Source organism: Culex pipiens, chromosome 2 (assembly GCF_016801865.2).
Source record: "Culex pipiens pallens isolate TS chromosome 2, TS_CPP_V2, whole genome shotgun sequence".
Classification (NCBI taxonomy): Eukaryota; Metazoa; Arthropoda; class Insecta; order Diptera; family Culicidae; genus Culex; species Culex pipiens.
Window position 1 is genome coordinate 170,381,250 of NC_068938.1, and position 20,144 is coordinate 170,401,393.

The window sequence follows — 20,144 nt, forward strand, 5'->3', positions numbered from 1 at the left end:
AGGCAAACAATTGAAAAAGTGACTTAAAAACATGAAAAAACTCAAAAAAAAATACAAGCCAAATACTATCAGATACAAACATAAACTCTAGATATTTATTGAAAAGGTCCTTTAAACATATGAAACACAATAGCTTATAGGACCTTATCAAAAAAAAATAAATAAATAAATAAAATAACTCTACTAAACAAAGAATAAAAAAATATCTATCTAATCTAATCTAATCTAATCTAACACAAACGCAGCCAGTCCGATGAAAGCATGCTGGAAAGTCTTGTGATTAGATGACGCCCCAAGCACTTTTCTTGTCAATATTAATAATTGCAGTACATCCGAGAACACCCGAAAATGTAATACAAAAATTAAAGCGGCCAGCCCTACTGCGTTGTGTTTGCCGCAGAGAGGATTCTGAGAACGGATCACATTTCACAGAATCTACAGGGAAGGAAGGATGCGTGGACATACCGTACCAAACGCTCCTAGTCAGTTAGGTGTGGTGTGTTTTGAGTATGCAGTTATTGTAAGTGTCGTGAGTTTTTGCAATCTGGTCATATATGGCAAGAAAATAAAAAAATATCTAAAAACAAAAATCGGGTTAGGACGGCTAATTTAAATTATTGATGTTTCTATAAAGCTAAACAATTGCAATTTCTTTCGTCATCATCACAAACAAACAAATTTATATTTATTTTTTGAAAAATTACAGTCTTTATTCGTAACATGCTTCTTGGTGACAAAATTGAATTATTTCTTTCATTTCCAACGCGAGCACGCGTGCTCCACACGAATCTCCTCTCCTTCTTTCTTCCTTCCTGTATTACAAAACAACGAAACTCGTACGTTTTAAATGCTAGTTCGTTTTGCTTGTGTTTTATTTTATTTTATTCAAAATTGTGCAACGCGTCTAACTTTAATGTTTTTTTTTACTGTATTGTTTTACTCTGCAGCACGGCTCGTTGATTATTCGACGACAATTTACCTATAGTTATACAGTTATTATTCAGAGCTGCCGCGCGGCCTCTCTCAAACTTCCTTTATGGCAATTACTTCTAGCGCGACGTGTTTGTGTGTGTGAATGAGTGTGAATTCGAACTGTGCTCTGTGTGTGTGTGTTTTTTTGGTTCATTTGATTCGTTTAGCTATCTTTATTTCTTTACAATGGTGCTTTTAATTTTTTTTAACTATACAGTAATGCTTCAACCGTTAGGATTCGATTTTGCTTGGTTTGCATGGCTTCGCGCGTTCAAAAATCACAATCAGTGTGTATTGTAGTTATTACGTTATATTTTTTTCTTCTGTTGTTTTACGTTCGTTTTGTTTGATTTGCTCACAAAAAGCGCGCGATTTGGCTGTTTAATTTGCTATCGTATGAGTTTCTCTTTTTGTTATTATCAAAAGTTGGATGGACATTTTATTATCGATTTTAATTTACAGAGATGTGATTTTTTCGTTTTTCATATTTTAAAGTAACAAACAAGAAGTATGAGAGTTTGATGGCGCGATACTGTTATATTAACATTTAAACGTAAGGTTATTAAAGCTCTTGGATGTGAATAAAACCGTACTTCGTCTCGTAACAACAATCACGTAACCTTTTTTTTCGAGAGACCTATCCGATAAAACACAGACAAAAAGTTTCTTTTAGCTACCTTCTAAGAATTGTCTCTATAGACCACAAGTGGAAAGGCAAAACAAATTTGCTCGCTGCTTTTTTCATGCGTGTTTTTACTATGAATAAATCGCGAGATCTTTGACTATATGTTTGTTTTATATATTTTAGTGCTCGGGTCATTCCAACTCAAAAATCAAACAAATTCCTTGCAGGTTGTCCCGTTCATCGGATTACCACATGTTTCGAAATGTCTCGAGAGAAAAAGATGGTTTTTGATCAGTTTTGTTTCCGCAAATTTATTTATATTCGAGTTAAAATAAATTCCACGCCAATCGGTTATACGTCCAACGTGCAGAAAATTACATAAAAAACCACGTTGAAACTTAAAAAATGTGAAAAAATAGTGGAGCTTCGCTTCGGCCATTAAATGATTTCTAGGATTGAGGAAAAGAAGTCAAAAGCTTTAAAATGAACCTTGTTTAAATTTTTATCAACTTTGTAGAGCCAAAAACAGTACTTAAAAGCAATTCATTGCTGCATTGTTTTTTTTGGCAGGGAAAAGTAGGCCGTTTCGTTTCTCACTAAGTTAGTTAAAAAAAGTTAACAATTTTTCTTTTGGAGCTGTTTGACGAGCGAAACGATGTCAAACGGACAATTGTATTAAATAGAAGAAAAAATCCAATGTCAATCGATATACAAAGGCATACGTTTTTGTAAGATTCATATTTGTCAGAAAGGAAAAACTCCCAGAATGGAATTTTGAAAATTTAATTCTCTTCAGGTATTTTCAAAGACCTGATCATGTTATGGTCAAAAAGCAATTATTTACGAAATCGGCCAATTTCGACCTTTTTTCTTTTTTGTATTTTTTAATTTGGCTCAAACTTTGGGGCCAAAGTTGTAGGTATTGATGAGGACTGTTCAGAAAAATTGGGTACATGGAAAAAAGGAGTGCCAAATTTTAAAATAACCTTTTTGCCTTTCTTACAAAAGAAAGGTTTTAGTTTTGCTTTTGGAAAAATGCTTTTCTCAGAAATCTTAAAAAAATAGTACACCGCGAGGATTCGTCCCAGGAAAAAATCCTATTACTAAATTTGCGCTCTTTCGAATGAATTTTGGCCCGAAAGCCGGAACCCAAAGTCTGATTTTTGAGAGCTCCTTTACTGAAATACATGAGCGATGTCTTTATCCGCTCTTAAAAATTTGTGTCTTCCATCACTGGAAAATCGCTCGTAAAACCCACAATTTTTATATTTCAGATCTGTAGCCGTGGGGTCGGAGACGAACATTTTATTTTTCGATTCACAATTTTCGACCAGTAAATGTGGTCAAAGCCATTTTTAAAGGTATTTTTTTGGACTATTTTACAGATAACACTGTCAAATTAAACGAATTCAGTTTCAAACAAAAAACCATTCGAAAACATGCGCCATAAACTGCTTGGCCCAAAATTTGAAGCTTTTCCAAAATGTATTTCCAGTTTTGCGCTGCACGTGAAAGTGTTCTTTCTGGCTTCTCATAATAGATCGACAAAGTGCAATAGCGATACATATTTTTTTAAGTTAATCATAGACTAACATTAAAGACTGAGTACCCTTTATTTTTTTCTAATAATGTCAATCCAATATGTTTTTCTTATTTAAATTTAAATATCTTGCGACAAATAATGTACCTCTGAAATTTAAAAAAAAAATGGCATTCGAGGTTTAGCCTAAAAAGATTCGAAGCTTTAGGTAAAATTCTCACTGGGTGGTATCATTATGTTTCTTAAAAATTAATTGCACCAATTTCTCGGAGTTTCATCATTTTGTAAGAAAGGCCCTATTTCACCTCTGGTGATATTAAATCGGGTTTTATTTTTCACAAAAACTCGATTTTCAAAAATTGATATTTTTTTACTATCGAGATTTTTTGGTATGTTTTAGGGGGGCAAAACCCGCAACTTTCGAGCCATAGAGAAGTATGGTCAAAAATGTTGCCGCCGAAAAATCAAAAATTTTGACATAAAGTTTGTTGGGTCACATTTTTTTTGGAAAAGATCGGAAAATTTCCCGAATGTTTCATTTTTCAACACTGAAAATCGGACCATTAGTTGCTGAGATATCGGCATTAGAAAATGAAGGGTTGTTTGGATTGGACTTAAATTTCCCTACTTCTTTTTCATTATTCCGCTGTATCTCAGCAACCAGAGGTCCAATCTTCAATGTCTCATAGACAATTTTGCAGCAAATTTTCTAAACATAACAAAATCTGAGGTGGTTATTTACTTATGGTCACTATATTTTAAAATCGAAGAACTGCAAATATTTCACTGAAATCAATCTTTCGGTGACTATATCTTGAAAACGAGGCACTTTATCAAGAAATTTGTAAATTACTTTTCGATTGCAAATTCAAATTTGAATTTAAAAAATTAGGTAAAAAAATATGCATAAAATTTAATTTTTTTTCCAGAAAACGCTATTTTTTTAGAAAAAAATCATAACAGGGCGGCAAAATGTTTGACCATACATCTCTATGGCTCAAAAGTTGCGGGTTTTGGTCCCCTAAAACATTTGAAAAAAATCTCGAAAATAAAATAAACTTATTTCTGGATATGGGTTTTTTATGAAAAAAGGTAATAAAAAGATCGGCATTTTTTTATGTGTATCTGTTTTTTTTACAGTCCTCATCAATACCTACAACTTTGCCGAAGATAAAATCAAACAAAAATTCCTTAAAAAAATACGGGCTTCAAATATTTACGTAACATTTTTGTATGGACAGCTGCCACAATTGTATGAAGACTTGTATGGGTGAACCAATGACACCAAATGGCTTCTTTAGTCGTAGGGAAGACCCCCACAAAGTATGAGTCAAAGCAAAAAATACAAATAAAACCCATTTCCGGTTTTGGTAGAGAATTGCTCAAATGTGAAATGTATATAAATTTTAAATAACTATTTTTGTGACGCGCTGGGAAACTCAAAGAATTGATGAAATTGTACAAAGAAATGTTAGAATAATGAAACTGAGCAAATTTGTATTGGAACAAATAACCTTAACTCCAAGCCTTCGGACGCCAGGACCGTGTAGAAGTTTTGCAATAGAAACTGCCATGACCTGGTGGTTGAAAATGCTGGTAGTTTCGTTTTACCTCGATTTTTTATAAGATAGAGCATTATTCTGTTTGAAAACAGATCGGGGCACCAAATTCGGATTTTATTTGATTTGAGTTGGAATGACCTTTTTTTATTTATATAAAATTAACCACTTAAAACCTAATAGTGATGAGAGTATAAAGAATAACCTAATCTGACGAGTATCTACACATTTAATGCATTCGTTGAGTGTGAGCGTGTGTGTGTTTTCTTTCCTTACCCTGCCTCCAATTAGTCCCAAGAATAAAAGAATGAAACACGCACACACACACACATGAAGGCGTGAAATCAAAAAAATGTACAACCTAAAATCTAACAAATCTCTAGCACTTTGTTCTCAACTGGGATCACACACGGTTTTTGTGGGAGGGGGCGCACATTTCCGACGTTCCGCCAACGCCCCCCTCCCCCCGCACACAGTGCAGATTGGGATTGCGTTTCCAGAGGGGGGGATGGAGAATTAACCCCGTCCCCGTCTAGAAACGCCCCAACTGCTACTATTTTTTCAGCCGACATCATAACAAATCCTGCGCCAGCGAATCGTCCTGGGTGTGCTGCAGCAGGCCCTTCTTCTCCTCGGGCGCCGAACCGGACACGCTCAGCAGCGGGTGGCTGCTGTGGCCCGGCAGCGAGGAGGACGAGTCGGCGTGCACGTTCACGCCGCCGGCGTACATCGAGTCGTACACCGGGTTGGCAAAGTGGGCCTGTGGGGAAGAGGATTGAAAATTAGAATTTGTAAAAAATATTGAAATGATGAAAGGTGACGCAGTCTCAACTCGAGAGGAAGCATGGAGTCCCTAGAAACAAGTGCATTTTGTATTTTTCAAAAATATGTTGACAGGGCTGAATGGTTTTTCGCCAAAGTTTGTATGGAGAATTACTGCTGTTTCCCACTTCCACTTATTGCATGCAATTTTTGCTTGTGTGTCACAGCGACAAACCGTCCTAATTCTTCATATAAACTTTGGAGAAAAACCACGAAAAACCATTCAGCTCTGCCTGAATATTTTTGAAAAATTCAAAGCCCACTTGTTTCTGGGGACCCTAAACTACATACTTCTTTTTTACAATTTAAATGATAATGAAATCATTCTATTGTAGAAAATGTGGAAAACAAGCAAAAAATTGAAAAAGTGACTATAAAAACATGAAAAATTAGATAGACAAAATGAGAGACAATATCTTTAAACATTTTTGCAATGGCTTAAATTCTTAATTCCTATTCTCTGAAACTGTTTGGTCAATTTACAACTTCATTTACAAATAAGTGTCTTTTTTCCACTTGACGCGAAAATTGATTGATTTCATTTGATAGTAAAGTAATTAAATGTAAAATTATGCAGAAAAGATATTTGCACTTGCTCAATCATTACAGGATCCCATTTTCAAATTTCCAACTTTTTCCCGACTTTTCCTGAATCTCAAATAATAGCAATTTCTTAACCCTGTACAAAACTAACCCCGCCTTTAGACGGGATTCGCCCTGAAAAATCAGCAAAAATCAATTTTTCAACCAATTTTTGATTTTTAAAAAGCATTGGAAAGAAGAACTCTTGAAATTTTAGAAAATTTTAGGGTTGGAAGTTTGACTTGTTTTATGTGACTTTGCCAATGTTTTTAAAAACGTATTTTTTTAGGGGTCAACTTTTGCTGTGTTTTTAACTAAAATTTTCTTTATTTTTAGCAAAAAGAAGTATGCAGTAATTTTTGTAGTGTCTCAGACTATGCTGCCGCTCTAATCTAGTCCGTCCCATATGTAAAAAGTGGATGCTGAGAGTGGACGCCGTAAGAAGGCCAAAAAATGTTGCACCATTTTTCACATTTCCAATCAACATTTTTTGCTCAATTTTTATACAATTATTTCAAAATTAGTTAAACAAATATTTCAAACATGAATTTGTTTCATAAAACTTAAAATTAAGAGATAAGTTTATATATTTTCATACTAGAATTGACTTGCCTTTATTTTTCTATAAATAAAGGCAAGTCAGTCAATGATATCAAGGTAGGCTTGAACATTTTCACCAGAAGTTTTACCCAAAGCGTTCTCAGTCTCAGATGGTAGTCCCAGATGTCCCCTACAAGCTGCAGTTCGAAGCGAGTTGATATCTGGATGGAACATTTTTTTATTTGAGTTTGAAAATTATACTATTTTTCCACTAAAATGCCAATAACTCCCTTCATATTCAACCAATTGGGATGCTTTTTCCTGCATTTTGTTGCATTTTTTAAGCCCTTTCAGATGCATTTTGATTTTTGAACTTAAATCGAATTTTGCCTAAGTTATAGCCTTTTTAAGATTTTTTACGTTTTTGAACCTTTAAACTTTGTGTCCCGATTTGCCCCACTTCCCGTTGACTTAGAGTGCTCATATTTTGGCCAGATGCTAGTTTTATATGTACAAACAACCCCTGAAAATTTCAGGCAGATTGGTGAGGTCCAAACGTCGTCCCATACAAAGGGGTATGCCTTGTTCGTGGACTCGCTCTTAAACTGTCATTTTAAGGTTTGTTTGGGTAATTTCCAAAGAATTTCTCAATAGTTAGAAAGTTATGTTGTTTTATGTTTATTTCAGATTCATTCATTTATAGTTAAGTTCATAATAATGAAAATGTAATCATAAACAAGACGAAAATACTACAGAGGTAACAGATATTTGAATGAGTGTCTCTACGTATGGACCATTGAAATTTAGTGATCCACAATCTACGTTTACCGGAAGTAGAACCTCTTCCAGAACTAGGACCAGGGCAATTCATTCAAGATTCAATAAAATTCCATAAAATAGAATATTACTTATAATGGTATGGTTTACTCGTGGTTGTCCCTTGCATGAAAAAAGCACAAATGGTTTAAAACGCATCAAAATTTATAAATATTCTTGCAGATCTGAACTACTTATAATCTTTTTTTCAAGTTCTCCGGTTTCATAGAAACATTGTCCATGAAATTTAAATGGTTCCACGTTCATTCAATCGATTCATGAGACATTTCTTTAGAAGGAACTGTCTCTTGCCTTTATTTTGCACATGGGACAGCACTAAAGTGATTTTTATTTTGAAATTTTCAGGACAAACATCACTTTTTTATTAAATTGGCTCAAAGTACATGTAAAAACAATACTTTTGCTATGTTTATCTCAGAAATGACCAAAATACATATGGGACGGACTAGATTAGAGCGGCAGTATGCCTCTACGCATTTTTTACAATTTAAATATTGTCATTTTTTGTAAAATCAGAAACTTAATAACAAATTATCAACAAAAAAACATGACTAATATTATTCAGCGATTCCATTTGAAAAGAGCCTAAACCGAAAAAAAGTTCTCCGATCGGGCTCAAAATTTTTCTGGGGGTTCCTTGGCCAAAATAATTAGACCCGTATTTTTTTGTTTGGCCATTAGGGTGACCTACATCCTGCTAGGGTGGTTCAAAAAAAGGCATTTTTCGCAAAAACCACTTTTTTCAAAAAATTATATCTCCGCGTCATTTTATCCGATTTTAGCTGTCGCAAAAGAACGGTGATAGTTTGGCTATTTGAGGGGTGTACCCCATTTGGCATAATGGACATTTGGCATAACGGGTTTTCAAGAAGAACGTTTGGCATAATTGATCCAAGACATCAAAGACGTTTGGCATAACTCGTTCAAAAACCATCAAGGACGTTTGACATAATTATTACTTTTTTTTGTTTTTTTTTTATAAGTATTTTTCATTTTTACAATTATAAATGTATTGTTTTTTTACCTTTTTTATATTACTCTAAGAGATTATCATTTTTTACGAAAAATTAGGTATCTCTTTATTTTTTCCCCAACAGTAAATTGTTTCCTTTTTGAATAATTCACAATAAAGCATTTTAATGAAGTTTTCATAGTTTTACAGTGGACTCTCTCGTTGTCGATATTGAAGGGACCGTCGAGAGAGGGAGTTATCAAATTATAGAACGAAAAATCAAAGCAATCTTCTTGAAGGGACTGAAAATTTTATTGACAGCTGGAGCATTATTGATATCGAGAAGATCGACAGCCAGAGAGTCCACTGTATTTAAAATTTAGTTTACAGAAGGAAATATCTCTTGTTAGCTCTACATTTTTCCTCTTTCAATATAATTAGCATTTATATTTTTTATGAAATTTTCCCTTCTTTAATATGAATTTCAACTTCGTTATTAAAATACGCAACTTTTGGTACCCTAACATGTATAGGTCATCGCTAACATTTTTAAGTTATCGCAGTTTTAGTGAAAAAAGTTATTTTTTTGCGGTTTCGTCATTTTCCTGTTTTTGCGCGTGGCGCGTCGAAAAACTCAGTTTTTATTTTCAAAAAATCATATCTCGGAAACGTACGGCTCGACATCGCCAATTTTTTATCTGATATGTGAAATTTTCCGAGGAATCCGATAAAAATATTTTCAGACATAGGCTCTTTGGTCCAGACACGGTCAAAACGCCATTTTAAGTTTTCATATGACTTTTTCAAATGTTAAGCTTTTTGATTTTGATTTTTGAAGCTTTTTACTATTTTTCTCAAATAGCCAAACTAATCACCTTTTAGGCGTCTAAGACAGCAAAAATCGGATAAAATGACGCGGAAAAAAGTGATTTTTGCGGAAAAAGTGGTTTTTGCTAAAAATGGCGCAAAATACCATTTTTCGAACCACCCTAGCACGATGTAGGTCACCCTAATGGCCAAACAAAAAAATACGGGTCTAATTATTTTGGCCAAGGAACCCCAGAAAAATTTTGAGCCCGATCGGAGAACTTTTTTTTCGGTTTAGGCTCTTTTCAAATGGAATTGCTGATTATTCATTCAAAGAATTTAGAAAATATCTGGGAAAATTTATTTTTATTTTTGTATTATTATTTTAAATATTACCAAATGTTAAAAGTTGCGTTGGAGAATTTGAACGGTGCGCGTCGCGGTCATCACGCAGGATTTTCGTTGCCGTTTCCGTCTTTGTTGTCCCCCCGATTGTGTGTGTTTTTCGGTCCGGGCGGTTTCGCGTTTTCGCATTTTATTTGGTTTTATCTTTCCACAGCCGGCTGTCTAAGATTTAATCATTTATGCTAAACTCAACACCAAATAACCGGGAATAGTCTCATCCGCATACTCCGACTGCTTGCCTTGAGAATGCATAATACATCACACCATTAAACAAAATTTATTGATTATTGGGTCGCATCATCATCCTCTATGTTGAATCCTGGCCATTACCCTTACCCACTAACAAAATCCCAAGTAGAAGTAGTTTTCCGGCACACGCGGGGGTGTGGATATCGTATAGAACCCACCCTTGGTAGCAGCCTGTGCTAACTAACATTCCCGTCCCATTCCCTCGAGATCTACAAACTGACATGGCGGGCGCCGTTGGTGGCCAACGACTGTTTCCTATTCGCACCGGCTCTAGTTTTGATGATCGTGATGTTTTATCTTTTCAGCGCATTCATGCATGCTGTTGATAAGGGAAACATCATTTGATCGTTTAAGCGTATGGTCGGTTGTATTGATAGGATATTACGGTCCTGTTCAGCAACGGAGAAGGACAACCATGGGTGGTCTCTCATGCTCATGCTCATGCTCAAATATTTCCAAATTTTATAAATGTCTTGTCTTTTTTTGCATGAAAAAAATATTGTTTTATTCAAAATGCTTGATGAGTCATTAACCTTTACTTAAGAAAGGCTTAAGGGAAAAATTTGGAAAAAAAATATTTGAATAACTTAATGAATCTAGTTAAACTTAATAGTTAAAATCAATTACAAAATTATTAATAAGTTATAAGATATTTTCAAAGCATGCTTTGCTTGGAATTCCCAACTTTTGGACAAAATATCACAAATTCACGGTTTTCCCGATTTTATGAGAGCTTTGGAGAATTCCCGATTTTTCTCAACTTTCCCGATATCCCGACTTAAGTTACCACCCTGAAAACAGGGAAATAATGCACTCTATGCTTCTGGCTTACCTCATTTTGTTGGCTTTCTCTAGAGCCTGTGAAATCCCTTTTTTTAATTTCTCGATAGACAAAACCGAAACATAACCGGAATGGCGTCGAATTACGGAATTCATGTCGGTTTAAATTATTGAGAGATACTCGAAATTCAATAATGTTGGTCATTGCTAGATTTCCTTGCAACTATTATGCATTCTAGGTACCAAAAGATCACATCTATGTTAGGGAAGCGTTTTCACGGTGGCCAATTTTATGCATTCTGGGTTCTTGACCTTCCAGTCGGTGTCAGTGAAGCGCCCATTGCAAATTCTCTGCATTTTAAAACTTTGAATTCTTTTGATAGTAAAACTATTTTGCCAATATTGAAAGCATAATAGAAATTTTCAGAATAAGGTGTTTGAAATCCCATCCCTTCTTACTTACCTTATCATCCTCGTGCACAAACGACGGCACCTCTTCCACGTCGCCCAGGTACATCGGATTTGTGATCTCGACGTTCTCGGTAAGGCGCGCATGGGAGAAAGGTTGTCCGTTTCTTCGTTTCCTGAAAAAAACACATTTACAAATTAAAAATTGATTCTGGTACCACTTTGCGACTTTACTCACTTGAGCCCATACAGAGCCCCTCCGAACCCAGCCACCGCAATCAGTATCACAAACAGCACGATAGCTAGTATCGACAGCGTGTAGCCGGTTCGATCGCGACCGTCCAGCTCCGCCAGAACAATCTCCTTCAGGCAGATGCTCAGCCGCCCGTCTTCACACCTGATGAAATCAATCAAAATGTTAGAACTTGCCATAATTTGAGTTACCGAGAGGGTTGTCTTACATGCACTCGTTGATGGAACTGCCGGCCTCGCACGTGCCGCAGTCCTCGATGCACGGCGGAGGCCGCTCGCACTGGTCGCCCTGCCACTCGCCGACGCACACACACGACGTCTCGTACGTGATGTTGCTGCTCGTCCGGATGTCCAGCTGGCAGATGCCGTTGTTCTTGCAGTAGTAGTTGCACGGGTTGTGATAGCCGATGTAGTGCTCGCAGTGTCGGCCCGCGTACTGCTGGGTGCAGTTGCAGATCGGTTCCCCGCGCACCTCCAGACAGTGGCCAGCGTTGCTGCACACGTACGTGCCGCACGACTTGGGCAGCGGACTCGGCGGTGGGTGCTCCGGTGAGCAGTCTGTGGGGTGGAAGCATTTTGTTAGGATTGAATTTAGGATTAACATTGTGAAATACTCACAGCTCGGCTGATTCTCACTGCCGTCGCACAGGTCGACCTCGCAGAACGATCCCGTCCAACCCTGGCGACACTTGCAGTACGGGCTCGGTCCCGTCACGCAATCCCCTCCATTTCGACACAACTCCGTACAGCCTCGATTCTCGCACCTCTCGCCAGTAACTCCCTCCGGACAGCTACACTTGGGTGATCCTCGTACGATCGAGCACTCCCCTCCATTTTCGCACTGGTTGATGCACGTGTCCACCTCACAACTTCGCCCACTAAACCCATCCGGACACTCGCACTGGCTCTTGTCCGTAGCTGTCTTCCGACAAACCCCACCATTTTCACAGCTCAGATTCGCACAGTGCTGACACTGCTCTCCGGTGTACTCCCGGGGACACTCGCACGAAATGGTGCCATCGTTGGCGATCGAACAGCTGCCTCCGTTGTGGCAGTGCTTTTGACAAGCCCCGGTGGACAGTTCGCAGCGCTCGCCGGTCCACAGCGGCGGACAGGTGCACTTGCGTTCGTTGTTGACGATGTAGCACGCGCCCCGGTTGTGGCAATAGCCCGAGCAGATGTAATGCTCACAGTACGTTCCGTTGTAGAGGGGATTGCACTGGCAGCGCGGGCGACCTCCCTCGATGACGCACATCCCGTGGTGGCAGGACAGGTTACAGCGAACCGGGGGAGCTTCCTGGCAGCGCGTGATCTCGCCGGAGGGGTCTTTTTCCGGGTCTTGACTGGAAGCGTCCGCACAGAGACAGCGACGGCCAAGGGGGTTCTCGGTTGAGAGGAGACAGACCGTCGATTCGTGGCACGGATGCAGCAGGCACGGGTTGGTAGCTAGAAGGTGAAGAGTTTTGGGTTAGGAGAAGGTCACATTTCAAAGTTGCTTAAATAACTCACCTTTTCTATTATGCTTCACCGGGTGGATGTAATTCAGATCGGACGATCGGTAGCCACGCGTTCCCTGGAACACCTCCGTCCCATTGTCCCGTCCGAACTTGTTCAACCGGAGAATGTTCTGGTTGTACAGTATCACGTACACGCTGTCCTCGAACACGTCCAGAATCTTGGGCTTGCTGTAGTCGTGCATTTCGCTGATCACGTGACGATCACCTCCGGTAAGCAACATACACGTCTCGATCGTACTCTTGCGGTAGTCTGCCCAGTACAGACGATCCGTTGTTGGGTCGATCGCCAGTCCCGAAGCCCACTCGATGTTCGCTTGGACGAGCTTTTGTTTCTTGAACCCGTCCATTCCGGACAGGATGATCGCTTCCATCACAGACCACACCATCACCCGGTGGACCGGGTCAACGACGATGTCGATCGGATGCTTACCGGTGGCCGTCAGCGTCGTGTGGTTCGTCCCGTTGTATGTCATCGTGAAGATGTTGCTCTGCTTCTTGTTGATCACGTAGATGTGCTCGGTTATCCAGTCGCACGCAATCGCAAGCGGGACGATGTTCTGGTTCTTGAGGATCACCGAAGAGTGCTTTCCGTCGAGGGTTTTGATGCGATCGTACGAAGGGGCAGCTCGGCTCGAGCGTGCCGCTCCGCCTTCTTCACCACTCTCGACGACCTTCACCGTGGTGTCCATGTGCACCTTCTGGATGCTCTTGTCGTGGCTGTCTATCCAGAACAGTGTGATGTTGTGCTTGGTAATTGAGTAGTCGAAGCGGTCGATCTTCTTCGAGTTTGTTTGAAGGAAGCCCATTACCGTCGTTCCGTAGTACATGCTTCTAAAGTCGGATTCGGAAGATACTAAAAGCAGCCCATTCTCATCCTGCGCAATGCAGGTATCGTTCCGCAGTGGTCCCTTCTGGTACCCTGGCTGACAGCGGCAATTGTACTGATGCTTCTTCTCCACACAAACTTGACTGCACGTGCCAAAACCGCACTGCGATCTCCGGCAGCCCAGCTCATCGGACTCGTCCAAGCAGTTTGGTTTGCCATCGCATCGCTGGTTGTTCGCTATACACTTGGAATCGCTGCTGCAGCGGAACGTATCCGGTGGACACTTCAAACACTGCGACGCCTTTTCATCCGAGTTGTCCCCGCAGTCGTTCTTATTGTCACACATCATGGCCTTCCGGATGCAGTTTCCGTTGCTACACCGGAACGCCCGCTTGTGGCATCCGTTCGCCTTACAGTACTCACTCTTCTCGTCCGACCGGTCCAAACAATCGTCGATTCCATCGCAAAGCCAGTTCCTCAGAATGCACTTGCCATTATCACACCGATATTCGTCATCGTGACAATCGCAGTCCTCCTCGTCCGACCCATCAATGCAATCGTTATCCCCATCGCACTTGAAGTTGTTGCTTATGCACAGGTTGTGTCCTTTGCACTTGAACTCATCCGGCTGGCAGCTCACGTCGCAGTCCGCTTCATCACTATGATCCGCACAGTTAAATTCCCCATCGCACTTCCGGATCCCCCGTATGCAATGCCCATCATCACACCGGAACTCAGACTCCGAACAGTTTCGCATCTGACAGTTCAACTCATCGCTGTTGTCTCCACAATCATTCTCGTAATCGCACCTCCACCGCCCAGGAATGCACTTTGAATTATTACACCGGAAGTAGGACGCCTCGCACGTTGTCGCCTCCGGCGGATTACAGCTCTCCTTTTCGTCCTCCCCCTCGGAACAATCATCCTCCCCGTCACATCGCCACGACATCGGAATGCAGCGTCCCTTGTTACACCTGAACTCGCTCTCCGAGCACGTCCGATTCCCACAATCCCGCTCATCCGACCCGTCCACGCAGTCAATGTCCCCGTCGCACGCCCAAACCTTGGTGATGCACTTGCCCGACCCACACATAAACTGATGATCCGCACAAACCGTCTTGTCGCAACCCACCTCATCGTCCTTGTTCGGACAGTCCGCGTGGCCATCGCACCGCTTCACGCCCTCCAAGCAGAATGAGTTGTTGAACTGCGTCTTGCTGCACTTGAACTGCGAGCTGAAGCACTCGTAATCGTCGCAACCCTTCTCGTCCGATCCGTCCCCGCACTGATCCTTCCCGTCGCAGATCAAGCTCGGGCTGATGCACTTGTTGTTGTCGCACTGGAACTGACCGGACTCGCACGTAAACTCCGGACAGTTGTCCGGCTCGTCACTGTTGTCTCCACAATCGTCCTGCTTGTCACACTTCCAGTAGTACGGAATACACTTGAACGTGGTCTTGCACAGGAAGTGCGCTGAAGAGCAGTTGGCGATACAGGTCTTGTTGTCTGGTCCCAGCAGGAAGTGATCCGGACAGGCACAGCGGTAACCAGGTGCTTCCGGAGACAGCAAACACAACGTCGAGCAACCCGCTAGCAAGCATGGATCTTCCACGGGCTTCCGTTGTCTAAACGGATGATAAACCCTCAAATCCATCGGTCTATGAATCATCTTGATCAGCGTTCCGCACTGATCGCCACGGTACTTGTGACAGTACTCGATCGACTTGGTCTCCCAATCCGTCCAGTAGATGCGATCCTCCCACACGGCAACGGCAAAGATGTGATGCAGGTTCATCGCCGGATGCATGTCCCGGTAGATGATCACCTTCCTATTGTTACCCTCCAAATCACTAACAGCAATGTAGTCCTCCCGAGCATCTCCCCAAAACAGTTCGTTCGTCTCGAAGTTGATCGTCAACGCGTTCGGCCATCCCAGCTGCTGCGAGACCAGCATCGTCTGGTTCGACCCGTCCATGCCGGCCTTACCGATGTGCGGCTGATCACCCCAATCCGTCCAGTACATGTTCTTCCGGTACGGATCCAGCACGATCGCACGTGGTTCCTGCAGATTCTGGTTGATCAGCACCTTCCTATACCGCCCATCCAATTTAGAGATCTCGATCGTGTCCAGACCCTTGTCGCACCAGTACAGATTACGCGCCACCCAATCGATCGCCAACCCGTCAGGATTCTTCAGCGTAGATTTGTGCAAAACTTCCGTCTTGTTCGAGCTCAAGCACATGCGCTTGATCGAGCTGATCACCGAGGTCACATCCGACCAGTAGTAACACTTGGTTTCCCAGTCAAAGTCCAGCGCGACCGCGTTGGACAGATTGTGCGCCAGGATGTTCATCGACCCGTTCATGTCAACTTCCCTCACGTAGTACCGATTGGAGAAGATCAGCTTGGGGTGCTCCAGCGAGTCCGCCTTGCACGATCCGTTCGCCTTCATGGTGTAACCCTCCTGGCACGAGCAGTGATACGACCCGTACACGTTTGTACACATCTGACTGCACGGTCGGTCGAGACACTCGTCAACGTCGTCACAGCGGTGCTTGTCGTTGATGTTGACCTTGAAACCTGGCCGACAGGTACAATCATACCCAACCTCTCGATCCTCACAGTTGTGCGCACACAAATTCGGCATCTCTTCGCACTCGTTGATCTTGCATGACTTCTCGTCACTCCAGTCACCACAGTCGTTCGACCCGTCACACAACAATCCCCGCACGATGCAAACTCCACTCTCGCACCGGAACAGTTCCGGCCCGGCGCAGATCAACGTCGTGTTCTTGCACAGCTGAATGTCCTCGTCCGAACCATCCTCGCAGTCGTTGTTCACGTTGCACGTGAGATTCTTCGCGATGCACTTTTTATTCTTGCACTGGAACTCGTCGACCTTGCACGACACCACCACACCCACCTCCGGAACGCAATCAATCGGTTCATCAGAACCGTCCACACAGTCGGCGTCCCCATCACAGTAGAATTGTCGACTCACACAGTCCCCGTTTTCGCACGTAAACGAGTCCGGATCACAGCTCTGTTCCATCGAATCACAGTTCTTCTCGTCCTCTTGATCGTCAGTGCAGTCCACCTCCCCGTCACAGCGCCACTTCATCGTGATACAGCGACCACTCGTCGGACAGTGGAACTCCCACTCCGGACAAACCCGCTGCTGGCAGTGCTCTCCCTCGTCGGATCCGTCCGCACAGTCCGGATTGTTGTCACACTGCCAGCTGTTCGGAATACACTCCGTGCTGTTCAAACACTGGAACTGGTTCGGCTTGCAGTGCCTCGTACAGTTGATCTCATCCGAACTCAAGCTCGTTATCGTCCCGTCCAAACAATCATCCTCGCTGTCACAGCGCCAGTTCATCGGAATGCAGTGTCCATTCGCGCACAAGAACTTGTCCGTCGGACAGGTCGGAACCACCGACGTTGTGCAGTTCATCTCGTCAGAATTGTCCCAGCAATCGTTCTCTCCATCACAAGCCCACGACGGCATGTAACACGCCGTAGTGTACGGACAGTGCAGCAACTCTGCACTACAGTTTCGCGTCCTTGGACATCCCAGCTCGTCTGACAAGTCCGGACAATCCGGATCGTTGTCACAGCGGTGAGACTTGGAGATGCACTGTCCAGACTTGCACTGGAACTGCGTTGCGGCATTACACTTGCAGTTCTCCTCGTCACTTCCATCGCCACAATTTTGCGCACTGTCACACACCTGAGTCTCCGGAATACACCGGTGGTTGTTACACTGGAAATATCCCACTGAACAGGTGCGTTGAGCACAGTAGCTCTGCAGCTCATCCGATCCGTCTAAACAATGCGAAATACCGTCACAAGTCAAGTAGAACGGAATACATCCACCAATCGAGCAGCTAAACTCCTCCGAAGAGCAGTTGGAAGACAGTTTCGGCACACACCGATAACCATCCTTCGCGAGCACTCCCTGTGTGCAGCCGCACAGAATCTTCCCCTTCCCGTCAACACCCAAGCAGGTGTCCTCACATCCGCCGTTCAAAATCTTGCACGGATCAGCGCTACAATCCTTATCGATGTGCTGCACAGCCACGATCCCCATCGGTCTAGCAATGTCCTTCCGCAGCCAAACCACGTCGCTCCCGGAGTACTTGTTCGCCCGGATAACCGCGTGCAAGATCCAATCCGTCCAGAACAACAAATCCCCGTACACAGCCATCGCAAACGGATGTTTGGGCGTCGAGTGCGCCAACACGACTCGATTCTTACCATCATAATCCGCTCGCTCGATCTTGTCGTACCGCGCGTCAGCCCAGTACAGCTTCTTCGCCTGGTAGTCAAGCGTGATGGCGTTCGGCATGCGGATGTCCGTGGTGATAATGCTTTCGAGGCCGTAGCCGGAAGGATACGCTCGCTGAATCGACGCTGCCTGTGGGTTCCAGTTGGTCCAGTAGATCATCGCTAGACAGGGTTCGACGGCGATTCCGCGTGGTTTGTCGGTTGGCTTCAGCTTGATCAGTTCTCGGACCAAGTCGGCGTTTGCTTTGGCGTCGGCTGTGATGTTTGCTAGTTCTAAGGAGCGGATCGCGGCTTCGTTGTTGGATGTCCAGAAGAGCTGCTTGGTGATTGGGTTGAACGCCAGACCTTCCACGGTGAGTTGTTTGGCAACGATTTTACGGTGATTTGAGCCGTTGTAGAACACAGAGTTGATTGAACTGTACTCGACATCCGAGTAGTAGATCAGCTGTTGGTCGTGATCGTACGTCAGTGCGATCGTGTTTTTGAGGAAGGTCGAGTTTTGAATCTCCGGTATTGGTCCATTGATATTGTTTGGGTCGGTTATGTGGATACTTTCGATGGCGGCCACCTTGGAGTACAGCAGGAAGCTGTCGTACGACTCGCAACTCTTGAAATCGTCTTGCGAGATCTTTCCATGCGAACAGGCACAGATTGGGTGCGTTCCGTTGAACAGGCAGAGTTCCTGACAGCCCCCGTTATTAATACCACACGCGTTTGTCTTTTGTTGTTTTTGGGAGGAGAATATTTTGATGTCCTTAACCGATGCTCCATCGGAATCAACCACCGGCCAGTAGTTGGTAATATTTCTTACATTGGCCGCTTTTATGTTACCGTGAACGTCTGACCAGAATATGTTGTCCTCGTAAAGATCAAGTGCCTTGACGTTGTCAAGCGTGTTGTTCAGCAGAATCGTTTTCATATTTCCATCGTAATCTACCCTCCAAATGGTATCCGTCTGGACTTCACACCAGTACACAACCTGATTCTCAATATCCAGCGTAAGATCACTGATCGCGGAGGTTTGATTGACCAGAATAAACTTCCCCGTTCCATCCAGCCCAGTGCGTCCAATCTTTCCCCTGCCCGAGTAGAAGATGAATCCACTTACCGGATCAACCGCAATCAGCTGGGGACTCTCCAAGTTCGAAGCCACAACATATCGCAAGCTTCCGTTCAACCTCGCAACCTCGATCAAGTTCCGCTTCTGGTCGGTCCAGTAGATATTGTCCGCCACCCAGTCCACCGCGATCTCTCCCAACCAGTCGATCGAATTACCATCCACGACCTGCTCGAAATTGCTCACAATAACCGACCGTTCACTGCCGTCCCGCTTGATCTTCGTAATCGATCCCCGATCACTGTCTGCTATGAACACAAAGTCACTCTTCGCATGATAGTCGATGCTCGTCGCCATCGAAATCTTCTGCAACGGTCCCATAACCGCTTCGTGCTGATCGCTAGCCGCCCCAACCGGCAAACCCTTCAGCTGATACCCGATCGAGTACATCAAAAAGTTATCGATCGCGACACACTTGGACGCGTTCTTCGCATCCTTCCGGTAACCCATCGCGCACCTACACACGTATGACTGCCCAGACAGCGGAATGCACAGATGCTGGCAACCCCCGCCGTTGTTCAACCGACACGGATTCGTCCCGTTCTGCGCCCCCGGATGGTACATCCGAATGGCACTAACTCCCCCGGTGTTGTTCCGGACAACCTCCGGACTCTGGCACACATTCTTGTCGCAGCGCACGATCCGACTCTCAACACTGTCATCAAAGTACACGTGCTCCCGGTAGATCGTGATCGTGTGGATTGGCTTCGACTGCGACTCCAGCACCTTGATGATCTTCCCGGTCGCGATGTCGTAGTAGTAGATTTCACCGAGCTTGGACAGAATGTAGTACAGGCGGTCGGTCTCAAAGTCTAGCACGAGACTCTCCATCGCGTTGAAGGTGGAGTTGCTGATCAGCTGCTTCTCCGAGCCGTCCATCCGGGCGGAGTACAGCTCGTACAGGTTGGGCGACTCGTGGATCGTCGCAAAGTACAGCATGCCCCTGTGAGCGGAAGTAACGTTTAGTGGTGTGCTACCTATGCTTGACGCCTAATCATTTCTCATAATCGTAAACAAGCGTTCATGAAATTAGGAAAAAAATGAAAATCGTAACCTGAAATTTGAAA

The 20,144-nt window shown here is 43.3% G+C and overlaps 1 protein-coding gene across 2 annotated transcripts in view; it reads right to left on the reverse strand.

The window, feature by feature from the left end:
• Window positions 1-688: 688 nt before the first annotated feature.
• The window catches only part of LOC120428057 (prolow-density lipoprotein receptor-related protein 1), a 497,901-nt gene continuing 478,445 nt past the window's right edge, over window positions 689-20,144 (reverse strand). For both annotated transcript variants that reach the window (XM_052707364.1, XM_052707363.1), the window contains exons 9-14: window positions 12,840-20,020; window positions 11,949-12,776; window positions 11,540-11,888; window positions 11,317-11,475; window positions 11,134-11,254; window positions 689-5,456 (exon numbers count right to left, since the gene is read on the reverse strand). In XM_052707364.1, the coding sequence (XP_052563324.1) occupies window positions 5,268-5,456; window positions 11,134-11,254; window positions 11,317-11,475; window positions 11,540-11,888; window positions 11,949-12,776; window positions 12,840-20,020 (8,827 nt within the window). In that variant the 3' untranslated portion in view covers window positions 689-5,267. The remainder of the gene's footprint in view (window positions 5,457-11,133; window positions 11,255-11,316; window positions 11,476-11,539; window positions 11,889-11,948; window positions 12,777-12,839; window positions 20,021-20,144) is intronic.